At 40.0% G+C, this 12,874-nt stretch overlaps 1 protein-coding gene across 1 annotated transcript in view; it reads right to left on the bottom strand.

Moving 5' to 3' along the window:
• The window catches only part of TGFBR1 (transforming growth factor beta receptor 1), a 32,462-nt gene extending 21,568 nt beyond the window's left edge, over positions 1–10,894 (bottom strand). The window contains exons 1-3 of the mRNA XM_032181009.1: positions 10,774–10,894; positions 4,851–5,102; positions 4,210–4,452 (exon numbers count right to left, since the gene is read on the bottom strand). Coding sequence (XP_032036900.1) covers positions 4,210–4,452; positions 4,851–5,102; positions 10,774–10,852 — 574 coding nt within the window. The 5' untranslated portion in view covers positions 10,853–10,894. The remainder of the gene's footprint in view (positions 1–4,209; positions 4,453–4,850; positions 5,103–10,773) is intronic.
• Positions 10,895–12,874: the final 1,980 nt, after the last annotated feature.

Here is a 12,874-nt window from a genome sequence, read left to right as displayed (position 1 = left end):
ATCACAACTAAAAGCTTAAATAACTATTTCCTGTCCATCTCTGGACATTCTTTGCAAATAACAGCACTAGAAGGACACCTGATCTGCTCAACAACCTTGAGTCTTTGAGCAATGTAAATTAAAACGCTGCTGTGTTCAGAGGAGCTCATTGAGAGTTTCAGATTTAGAGGAATTTTCTGCATATTCTGCACTAAAAATATGCGTAATTCTACATGAAGAAATGATAGAGAAAATGGATATACTAAAGATTTAAATATTTTCAGGACTTGCAATGATTATTTGCTAAGAAAAAAAACCCACAAAACTTCTGTTGCAATAGCTGACCTCAGGTCAACTGTGTTGTCTGCTCAAACTGTACATGCTTATCTGTGAAGCCTAATTTGTATTCTTTATGGACAGATTTTTGAAATGCAGAAAAAGCCAACCTAGAATAACCACAGGACCAACCTAATTTCTAAAAATGTGAAATTTGACTCTGTCAACCAGAAGAGGTTTCTTTCTTAGCACTTCAGTGCTACTGCAAAATCCTTACACAAACTTCTATTTGAAGTTTTTTTTCTATACTTGAAAGTTGTGATGTACCTACTATTTTTTCTATAGCTGCTTCCAAAAATTGTTTATCTACAGTTTGAGGTGCACTGCTTTCAACATGGTGAGCCATTTATGGATGACACTTCTTATATAAAAAAGATGTCCAAGGATATCAGCTAACCTCAAAACAGATACAAAGCTTAATCCACCTTGCTTCTATACTTGTTTTTACAATATTTACATAATTCGTCTCTCTCTTTTTTTTTTTTTTTTTTTTTTCCAATTGTGCTTTCTTTTACTACTGCTGCTGTCAGAAACAATATTGGAAGGCTGGAATCCATAATTATCTTAAGTCAGTAAGAATTATTTACCTCACAGACACTGTTTCAACTGAGCACTCTCCACTTCTTGCTATAGATGAAATGCAGCCATGAATCACCAGGAATTTGGGCAACTCTATTACTGTAAACCAGAATGCCTGAAAAGTAACTTGCTACAGATGGCTATAATGTTAGCCTTTGTGGCATACACCCTGGACACAAGTGTACTTCAAGCTCTTTTTTTTTTTTTTTTTAAGCTCAAGTACAGCTCCTTTTCAGCTGTGCATGAAGATCAGAATCAGTCAGCTAATCAGGAGTATGAGAAAAATTCAAGCTCACGTTAAATTCAACAACAGGTCATCTTATATTCAAGCATGGTCATCCAATTTATCCATGAAGCATCCATCATTTTCATACTTTATATCCAAGTATCCTCAAGCCTTCTTAGAGTTTAAGAGAAAAGCTTTTTTCCTTTCCACATCTTAACTGTGCTCTGATTAATTAGGACCAATGACTTTACAATGTATAAGAAGTTTTTGCCTGATTTGAATTAGAAAATTCTGCATTCAGGAACTAAGTTTTAAGGCACTAAAGGCAGCCAACAAAATCAGCTGCTGTAACTTTGGTTCTGAATCACAGAACAGTTTGAGCTGAAAGGAATCTTAAAGATCACCCAGTCCCAACACCCCAGCCACGGGCAGGGACACCTCCCACCAGACCAGGTTGCTCAAAGCCCCATCCAACTTGGCCTTGAAGACCTCCAGGGATGGGACATCCACAACTTCTCTAGGCAACCTCTTCTAGTGCCTGACCACATGCACAGCAAAGAACTTCTTCCTTGTATCTAGTCTAAATCCACCCTCAGTTTTAAGAAATTATCTACTGCTGTGCTCCCTGATAAAGTCTCTCCCCATCTTTCCTGTAGGCCCACATTACATACTGGAAGGCTGCTATAAAATCTCGCTAGAACCTTCACGCCCCTAGGCTAAACAATCCCAACTCTCTCAGTCTGTCTTTGTAGGAGAGCTTTGTTAGAGCAACTCCTCTGGACTTGCTCTATCAGGTTTTTGTTCATATTCTCAAACATCTGATCTACAGTGCAGAAATCACCTGGATAAGTCTCCCCCCAAAAGACCTTCCCCAAAACCTAGGAACTGGGAGAATTTAATTCTCTTCAAACCTCTATGAATTGCAGATAACTTTTAGTAGTTTTACATCCAGTTGAACTGACTCAGATCAACATTGATTTTACAATCCTCTGGTTTTCAAACGCATTTAAGTACCTGCTTGAACTCACCTATCAATGACAGAAATTTCTCTCCCATTTCATATGACTCTTCCTGTTTCCTTGCAGGAAAGTTGCTTTGTCACTTGCAAGTTATAGCATTACAGTGGGGCATCCCAATCCATCTATACAATATGTAGTTATTTCCGAGATTTGCATCATGATCTGAAAATCATTCTCAGCTCCAAGAGACTCTGAAATCCTTCTCTTAGAGCCCTCTGCTAAAGTCTCAGCTTTTATTTTGAATGTTTTATGAATTCCTTTCATCAAGCCTGTAATCGTTTCAGGTCTTGCTTTATTTTCTTTTGCTCCTCATGGAACAACAAGGAAATACTAACAGAAGTCAAATAATTAACAGCAGTTTAGTATTTATCACCACAGAAAATGAATCCTAATTCCCTTCTGATCTCAGCAGTAAGCTCATTTTTAGAATTCTGTACACTTCGTTTGATATGCTGCTCTTCAAACAATACCATAACACAGAAACAGGTGAATCCCTTTTTTACTTGACAAGCTCAAGTTTTTTGGTCCCTCTGCATGAACATTTACTCTAGGCCAACACCCCAAACACTTTCTTAGCTGCGACTCTTAGGTAAGTGCTTTGTGTTGAATAACTATGGCTCTTACGACTAAATTTGGATTGTTGTCTATTCTGTACATTTCCTGTTTCTTGCATCCTCTTTCCCCAGCAGCATACCGTTCATACAGCTCTGTGCTTAACCATGTCAGAAACCTTTCTCACTAGCAGCTCTGTTCCTATCCTCAGTTTATTCCATAACTGAGGAGTCCTCTCATTTTTAAATGTGCTGTACCAAAATCAGGATGCTTAAATTATCATTCAAGTACTAAGGCACAAAAGAATGAGAATTTATATAGTAAGCAACTGACTAATTTTGAGACAAAATGACACAAGTCACAGCAAATATAAACACTACCAACAGCACTGAAAGTAATTACTTGAAACACTTCCTGTTCCACTCCCATGATAATCATATCACCCCCACAACAACAACAAAAAAACAACAGAACTACCCATCCAACCTCCAAACACCCCACTTCACCCCCCAACCCTAAAATACCCCATCCAACAACAAACACCACCACCACCAAAAGAACAACCAACCAAAACCACCCAACATTTGCTAATAGAGAAGGATGCAAATGGTTCAATAACTTTGAACCACTCTGGAGTAAGTTTCTTCTGTGATTCCCAGCTTATCAAGAACTTATTTTGAAGGCATACTTCCAGAGAATATCTTCAAACATGAAAATTCTCAGAAGTACCCGAGGGAGGAAGGCCAGAATGCAAATGAAGGGATATTCCCAGTAACAACTGGAAAGGTCAATCAACAGCTAATCCTGAATTTACATATTCATAGACCTGACTTGTGACCTAAAGTAGTGGGGGAAAGGAGCCACATAAAGGTTCGTAAAAGCGCTGTGATTATCTACAGAAGTTAGAAGGGAATTACTTCTGTACACAACCTGGTGCCTCACTCCTGTAGAACATATGTAACTTAACATGGACCATACATTGATTCATTTCTGCAATGTTTTGTGTGATGCATCATCCCCTATCAATGCCTGTTAATCTATATCTCTATGACAGACCACCACAATCCTATAAGCAACTATGTTAGGATTACAATAGCAAAGACTATATGCAGTAAACAGACTATAACCTCTTCATCCCAGAGGAATACCTGTTGAAGCTGGAATTAATAAATACAAATTATGAAATCAAAGGATAGAAATTCTTCAGACATGGTCTGCAGCAATTTACAATTGACACACCATCTTCTCTAAGGAGACAACTGGCTAAAATATTAACTTGTACTTAGAATATTCTTTATACACCAATAACTACGGGTGTACATGAATTTAGAGCTAAAAATCACTTATTTTCATATACTGCAATCTTTCCCGATATCAAATAAATCCACACGAAAGCAGCATCTTCTCTACTTCCTTTTCCAATTATTTACAAATTTAAGTAGATCTGACAGTATTAAAAAAATCAATGCTTTACAACGCTCTTTAAAAGAGTAATTACTACTACAAGTATGACATTACCTGACCCAGAGCCTGAAGTTGTCATATCATAAATTAAATCCTTTAAAGTAGTTCCTTCTGATATAAAGGGACGATCTAATGAGGGATCTTCTTCACTGGGCACACGATGATGAATCACAGTACGGTTATGACAAAGGTATAGAATCAACATTAGTGAAATGCAGACAAAGCAGACGGGTCCGGCAATAACAGCTGCCAGTTCCACAGGTCCTAGGTTAGAAGCTGGTTTTCCTGGAGTAGGACCTGAAGGTAAAAATAAAAGGAAATGTTAAAACTTCTTCTCTTTTTGTAACTCTATGAAATACATTAAATGTAGTTATTTTGTGATGTGCAATTTAACACGTTCATTAATAACTTTTGCACAGTAAATTTTTGAAGACTAAGTATTACAGTGAACAAAAGCAACTATATGCTTACTCAGAGTTTTTATTTGACTTGCATAGAAGTCTTCAAAACTGGCTCTACCGTTCCTACACAGGATATTAATGTCTTATGCCAAAGCTCTTGAAATTTTATTTGCAAAATCTAAGGTGTACTTTAGGCTTTCAAGTTCACCTGCAACTTCAAAATTGGAATGCTTGCAGAATTTGTGAAGCTTAAAAAAAAAAAATAAAAAAATCCAACATGCCAAAAACTCTTACCTGGTGTTGGAATTGGAAGTTCTATTTTATTGCAGTGGTCTTTGTCACAGCAATGAGGCAAAGTAATAACTCCATCTCTGGAGGACGGTGCACAAACAAATGGCCTGTCTCGGGGAATCAGATCAATTTCTGCTATACACATGCTATTGTGTATGACTTTGTCTGCAGTCCGTGTTACTGAGGTAAAACAAAGCCCATCTGTCACACATGTAAAGTTGTCTTTTGTACATAGATGGCAATAACATTGTAATGCTGTATGGAGGAAAAAAAATAACGTTAGTCTTGGCACACATTCTGAATTGTAAAACAACGTAAACTACTGAAAAAACTAAAGTTTAAGAAACTGAGCCCTATATAATCTTTCTGGCTACATAAACACAGGACTGTAACACTAAAGAACAACACTACAATGCTTTTTATTGTGACAACAGAATTAGGAGATCTGCATATTTAAGACAGTAAAGCAGAGTTGAAGTCATCTTCCTTATACAGTTATGTATTAAAAGAGAAGGGCTGCTATCTTAGATATTTCTCCAGGTAGAGAAGTTCTGTTACCGTCTTCCATCCTAAAAAATTATATATTTTATAACACTATCCTCTAGAGCACTTATGCAGTTATCTTATTTTCAAAACCAATACAAGTTATGTCATTTTAAAGCCATTTTAAAGCCATTACTTGATGGTTTTACAGTTATATATATATATATATTTTTTTTTTTTTTTTGCTGAGGAAGGGGCATATAAAGGCTTAATCCTCATTTAAAACAAAAACAGAATCCAAACCCTGAACAGAGCCCAAACAACCAGAGAACATACCTCCTTCCACACAAGCAGAATAGGGTTTGGACTATTTTGAAGATACAGGAAAACATTTCTTTACAACACTCAGGTTCCTGATTTACTAAAGCTATCAACTGAACTAGTAATTTGAGGGCGGGGGATATAGCAGACTAATCACATGTAAGATCATGTTTCATTCTTTAAATTGCAGAATTTCCTGGAGAAGGAAATCTGTTATTACAAACATTTATTCTTCAGGTTAACTCTTGCAGGCCTTTATCTGACTTGCTTCATCCAAGACATTTTTTTTCCTATTTAAGTCATCTCCTTGGCTCACCATAACTGCACATGCATCTGAATGCCTACAGTAAGAGACATAATATTTTTTTTTAACGTACATTAAGTCATGGTACAGAGAATAAGTTACCTGAACTGAAAAGTGACGTTTAAGTAGACCTTGTTAAGCTTATTCATCACCCTGATCATACAGAATTGCAAAGATACACAAATGTCACTCATACTAAATAAGGCATTTGGTGTCTTCCTTATTTTGTTCCCCCCCGTTCCTTTGCTACGGAGTTCTCAATGAGTGCAAATTTATAGAAAAATTTATATTTTTGTCCCAGTTTGATGCAATTATCTTCTAGCCTCATATCAAGACAGTACACTGTCCACACTCGACTGAATGTTTTTCTCCACAAATACACCCCTACTTCCTTCTGAAGCTACACTCCCCCCTCCCTTTATTTTAAAGTGGAAAATAATGCCTAATCAGCCAAACAGGCAAGCTTCTAGGACTATAGTTTTTTGCTGCTCTCTAGTGGACACACTTTTTTTTTTTTTTTTTTTTTTTTTTAATAAAAGACATCAAAAAAATGTCAGCCACCTTTCTACTTTTGCCATTTACAATTCTTAATGCCTTACAACTACAGTGCGTAATGGTAAAATGCCTGTATTTTACTAACAGGAAAACTGAATCAGGCATAGTTAACAACTGCTAGCAGGAGGACAAGAAAGAGACTTGGCATATTCTTGCCTATATCTCACTTCCCAGTTACCTATGCATAAAAGAACAAAGACTATGAATATATGAATATGTTATAGATGAGATTTAACACTAGTGGGATGAGGAGGAGAAGCCAATTACTAACATGCAATTAAATCATTTTGATAAGCAAGTGTTTTCACTTACAACTTCAACCTCAAGGAAAAAAACAATCACACTGCTATTGTCTCGGAGGAAAGTTTTTGCTTCATCTCCATTTTTTCTTCAGGGAAGCATTGTATTTAAGAATAGACAGACACAGAACCCAGTCAGTTCTCCAAGCCCACTTAAATATTCATGTATTTTCAACTACCGTTGGTTGATAAGATCATGCTGTAAAATACAGCAGTCATTCTCTAATCTTCCAGAGCTAGTAATATCTTTCAGGTATAATGAATTCCCATACATTTTGAACCCTCATCTCCCTGCTTCCTTTCTCCCTCCAGTAAAGTTTGTAACACAAAAAGCTCCTTCAAAACTACTAAACCTGAGGAGGAGCAAAAAGAAAAAAAAAGTTAAATTTAAGTTTTAGTCCATGTTTTAATTAGCACAGAACACTTTCTTTTTCTTTTAAAAAAATTACAACAGTGTGTGGATGCAACCACTGGCATTAAACGAGGGTATAACAAGCTGGCAACGTAAATGAGATGCAGCTTGACAAGAAGCTGGTTCTCCAGAGCTCGGTTATAAATACTATATACAAAAAGTGAACAGAATAGAATCAAGTACAGCCTATTCACTTAGCTTTTAACAGTCTATACTCTTAGGTTATCTACAGAAACAATATTTTAAATATATTTCTTGTGCTCCCAAATGAACAAAAGTACAGAAAGACTTTTTTTTTTTTTTAAAATAACACAAAAACCTATGAATTACTATATACTATTTGTTCACATCCTGCAACACTATTTCATCCAGACAGTTTTAGTATAGAACACTACCTTTGATGAAAGAATTTTTGGCTGTAAATCATATGTTGAAAAAGATCTTTCAAGGGATGCTAACAAAGGGTATTGAAGCAGTTAAAAACATCCTGGGGGTGTTTCTCAAAAGCAAAACCACATCTCAATATTATTTTATATTTTTAATTCTTCTATCAAAACCTTTGTTGTAAACATTTTAAAGTAAATCAAATCAAAAGTCAAACGATTCCAGGCCCCAAAAGCAGTATTATGCTGAACAAGAAGCTCCAGGTCCTTCTCTTGTGATACACATTAAAACTCTTCTTCCATGGGAAATACATGTGACAGCTGGGGGAAAAGTACCACCAGAGGAACAGTCAGGACTTTGGTTCCACAAGACATAATGCTTGAGGTGAGAAAGAAGCAAGGCTGTGATATATGGAAGAGACACTGAGAGATCCTGGGGAGATGACCAACAGGGCTCTAGCATTTATTGTCTGTTTCTTCCTTGTCCAATTTTTTTTTTTTCCACAAGCAAAAATGTAATACATAGAGGCGCTGTCAGCTTCCTGCGTTGTTTGTACATTCCCCTCAAACAACACACCTGACTCACCTCTGAACTCTTCTAGCTCAAGATGCAGAAGTGTTTAAGTACAGTATGCCAGATACTCTATGACATTTTTAACCATGATATTTCAGGACATTCACTAAGCCATTCTTTGCACAAAGGCAAAGAATTAAGTACTGTAAGGTAACAGTTTCCAGGGCAGCATTCACATACATTTAATCCTTTTTTGTTAAGCACAACTTTAAAGGAAAACAGCAATTTTGGCAGCCAAAATGATGCACCCAAGACAGCGGACAAAATACTTTGAGGCCCTATCTATATCTTGCAGGTAATGATAAAGCCTTGTGAAAAGTCTCAGCTTCCAAGAAGCAATGCTATGTCCTCTGTAGTGCAGGTGGCAAATGGTGCTACATACATGTATTTTTTTGCAACTCATCCAGAAAGCTACTCATAGGTGTGTTCTTGTCTCTTACAAGAAAGTAAATAAAAATTGGTTTGGGTAACTTTCATAGAAAAGTATCCTTAAAAAAAAAAAAAAAAAAAAAAATTTAAAACCTTGGTCTTTATCTGTTTTACCCTTGCTACCTTCATGAAAAAAAGAACTCTTTAATTTATATGTTTAAATACACTTCAGTATGCAAAACAGATTTCTATCCTTATTTGGGATAAGGACTAGTTGTGTGAATGCAATTGTTTCCAAGAGGTAATGCCCCTGAATTCTTAAAAGATTAAAGACTATTTGTGGCTTACACAGTTACAAAATAAAAAATAAATAAATCACGACTGCTTTCAAATTAGGGCGAGTAGTAGGCTTAAAAAGTAGAGCTTGACAGGAAGTCAGCTAGCCACTGTGATTCATGACATGTCTGATTTTCATACAAAACATATCACAAGAGGATTCATTCACACATTAAACTAGCATGCTGCTTCTGATGTTGTTTTGCAATCAGAAAATGCCTAACTTTTGCAAAGAATGCTAAGTAACTGTAGACAAATCATATGTCACACGTCTTTGTCAACTTATAGCACAGTATTCAGACAATTTAATCCCTTTACCAGTAAGAGAGGACTTGTCTATGAGCTATGGATCATGAGCCCTAGATCCCCACCTATTACTCTGGACAAGGTGGACTTCTTTCCCCTCCTGCCCCACTTAAAACAAACAAACAAAAAGAGATACTCGCACAAAAGAACACTTCTACTTCCAACCTTAAGCTTTTGCATAGAAATCTATTACCTTGTTTTCGCATAAAGCTTTCAGACCTTTCTTTCCTGAAAGAGATTGAATGGGAATTCTTGACTGACTAGAAGCATTAAAAGGGAAAAGAAAGCTTCAAAGCTGAAATCAAGTTAAAGTTTCCCTCAATGTCTAGATTGGATACGGTATGTAAGAAAGCTTCAAATTATTAAAGCCTGCTACGCCTTTTCACGAACACAAGAAAAATCAATGGTTAACTTAGGCTTACTTCACTGTTTCCACAACAAAAGATTCTCCACCTCCTTCAGTAAGAAGACTGACAAGCAATAGAGTATTTTAGTTTAGCTAGTTGTTTTGCTTTAAGCAGTATTTTCTTTACAGTGTAAGTACCACCTTAAAGTGAACTGCAAACAGCACGGTGAAACCCCAGATGTCTTATAGCTGGAATAAGTTGTGGTGCTTCTCCGTTTCCTCTTTAAAACCCAAAGCAGTATACGACCCACCTGCGGAATAATTTAGGAACTGGAATTCATTATAAGTCAGATTTTGTGCATCTGTCATTAACCTCTCGCTAGAGATGCAGCTGGAACCTACAGCGATTAGAACCAGGCATCTGTAACACTTGTATAACAAACATCTCCCTCTCACAAGACGCCACAGGTACAGAGAAGCCAGCAGAACAAAGCCACTTCACTGCGCGACGCTCGCTGCAGACTTCACTTCCTCATGGTGCGCTCCTGGCAAGGCAAACACGGCTGTCTGACTGCGAGGGAAAGCTCGCCCACCTCCCTCGTCACAGCTTCCCCGCAGACACTGTAAACACGCTACAACGTGGCGCGTTAAAGCGCCCGACATGGCAGCCGGGGGATCTCTTACCCTCGCTCCGGGGAGGCTCTGAGCACCGCCTCACGCCTCCTCTCCCCGCTGTGCTGCCTGCAAGCGCCCTTTGACACGCTGCGAGGAGACATAGCGGGATTTCCCCGGGTCGACGCCAGCGCTCCCAGGGAGCAGCCACAAGTTTTTTCCCCAAGAATAAAGGGAGGCTCAACCCTACCGCCTGCACACCGACAGCCGCGTACCTACCTGGCGGGGCGGCTGTAAAATAAACCGCAGACAGGGCTGGAGAGGGTTCAGGCGGCGCGCACCAGCGGGGCGGCAGGGGGCTGCTGAGGGCAGCCTGACAAAGGGACGAGCCGGCCGCGGGCCCTGCCGGGCTCGGACACCAGGGGGGTGGCGCCTCCGCCCCAGCCAGCCCCTCCGCCATGTTGTTGAAAGGAACCGCCGCGGACCTGCAGCCGCCCGCCGCCGCTCTCCTACCCCGCCGTGGTGCCTCCAGCACCACGCACTGACCCCGCTCGCTCCCCCCCCCATCCCCCTCGCCCCATTCCTTTCCACCTTTATCTCCCCCATCTTTCCCCTCAGGCGCTCACCGGCCGCCGCGGGGAAGAGCAGCGCGGCCGCCGCCAGGCGCAGCGGGGCCCAGCCCGGCCGAGGGGCCGGTAGCGCCATGGTCCGGTCTCGAACCCGCAACGCCAGCCCCGCCGAGCGCGCGCGCGCGCGGCCCCGCACCGCCTCAGCCCGCCCCACCCCGCCCCGCCGCGCCCCTCGCCTCCCTCCTGCCGCTGCTGCCGCGGCCGCGGAGGCGCCGCCTGATTGGCCGCTCCCCCCCCCCCCCGCTCCCGGCCCCGTCCCCGTCCCACCCCCGCGGCGGGGCTGAGGGGCGGGCTGGCGGCTGGCGGCTGGAGGCTGGAGGCAGCCTCGCCGCTGAGCATCCGCTTTCGTTCGTCCGCCCGAGAGGGCTTCCGGCAGGAGGCTTGTTGAGACAGGGGAAGCAGCCCCAGGAGCTGGGGAATTCGTCTTTAGAAGCTGCCTGGGTGGCGGCGTGGGCTAGGGGAGGCAGGCAGAGCCCGTCCCGCGGCTCCCTCTGATGCGTTTCTCTCACACGCGGGTGTAGGTGTAACGCACGGGCACTGTGACAGCTTGCTCACAGACCCGCTGGCAGCCGTATAGAGGAAGCTCAGCCTTCGTAATGCTAGCCCTGCAGCCCGCCTGCAATTCAGGAGCAAAGGATTTGTCTTCCTGTAGCCTAAAAGGTCATAGGGTAGAGCCTACCTGCATGAGGATGAGATAGGGTAGAGCCTACCTGCATTAGTATAAGGATTGAACCTTTCTAGACCCCGTTTGCAGCTCCCACGTTGTTTCACAGGTTCATTAAAGCAGGCTATTATACCAGGATTATCCGCAGTTTAAACATGGGTTTGTTTCATACCTCTACTAGAACATGGTGGCCTTTAGACATATTGTGTAAAATATGCAGGACCCAGAGGGACAGAGAGTGGAACATTTGATCTCTACATAGTCTTATTTCTTGCAAGAATTTATTATTTCTTGCAAGAATTATGGACGGGTTTTGAATAGTCTTTTACTTTCCACCTTCCGGAAAGAAAGCAAATACTTGAGCATGTATGGAAGGTTCAAACAGCACTCTGTAATGCAAGAAAAACACATGCTGAGGAGCTACATAAAGCATTAACATGTAACCAGTTTTGAAAAGGGACAAGTGATGACAGGAAATTATGCAGAACAAGTTGTTCTATGGATTAGCTTTTGACTAAGATCAAATATATGAATACTCATAAGTAGATTTACTTAAGCAAATGGGCACTAATAAAAATTGTTCAGTTTTTGAAGCAAAAGTGTATGGAAATGTGGTACTAACAGCGACCGCTATCTAACAGCTAACAGCTGTGGTTATGCTACTATGTGGTCTAACAGAAACGTGGTACCAACAGCTCTGTCAGTCTTTTAGGATAAGAAGTACTGTATCAGGCTAACAAAAATTTCTAGTTAATCTGTGTTTCAACACGAAAATATGTATGGTTAGTGGTAACGCAAGAGGAAATAAGATGTTGCAAAACTTCATTTGCAGTTTTTAAAGTTTTCCCTTCATTTAATTAGTTGAATTTTTTTTTTTTTTTTTTTTTTTTTTTAAACTGTTTGGTGCATTGTGACATTTACAAGTTATGGTCAGTAAGAGGAAAAATACTGAACATGTAATATTTTCCAAGTCAACAGAATAAGCTGTTTTCCATCAAAAAAGCCAAAAAAAGCCCCCAACACAACAAAGAAAACCAGATCCTTTATTTTCTCAAGCAATTTTACTCAAATTAGCACAGAAAGAATGAAAGTACTTATTTGCTTCCCGTTTCTGTAAGCTCACAAATCAGAAACTTTAGCAAAAGACTGTGATGCTGCTAAATCAGAGGCAAGCAGCAGATTATTATTATTATTATTATTATTTTGTCACTGCTTTATAGAATACCCAGAATTTTTACATATCTAACCTTTACAGATATTGCCAGGTTTACCTCATCTGTCCCTCCAAAACTAAATACAGTGAGATCTTAGGTAAGCAAACCCAGTTCATTATCCCCATTATCAGGAGGTCAGTTAAAGGGTGTCATATGTCTTAAAATTTTCCTTTTAATTCACTGTCTGTGAAACATGACAGATCGGTATCTCAGAATTATG

This window comes from Aythya fuligula, chromosome 2 (assembly GCF_009819795.1).
Source record: "Aythya fuligula isolate bAytFul2 chromosome 2, bAytFul2.pri, whole genome shotgun sequence".
Taxonomy (NCBI): domain Eukaryota; kingdom Metazoa; phylum Chordata; class Aves; order Anseriformes; family Anatidae; genus Aythya; species Aythya fuligula.
This window is presented reverse-complemented; position numbering and strand designations above follow the sequence as displayed.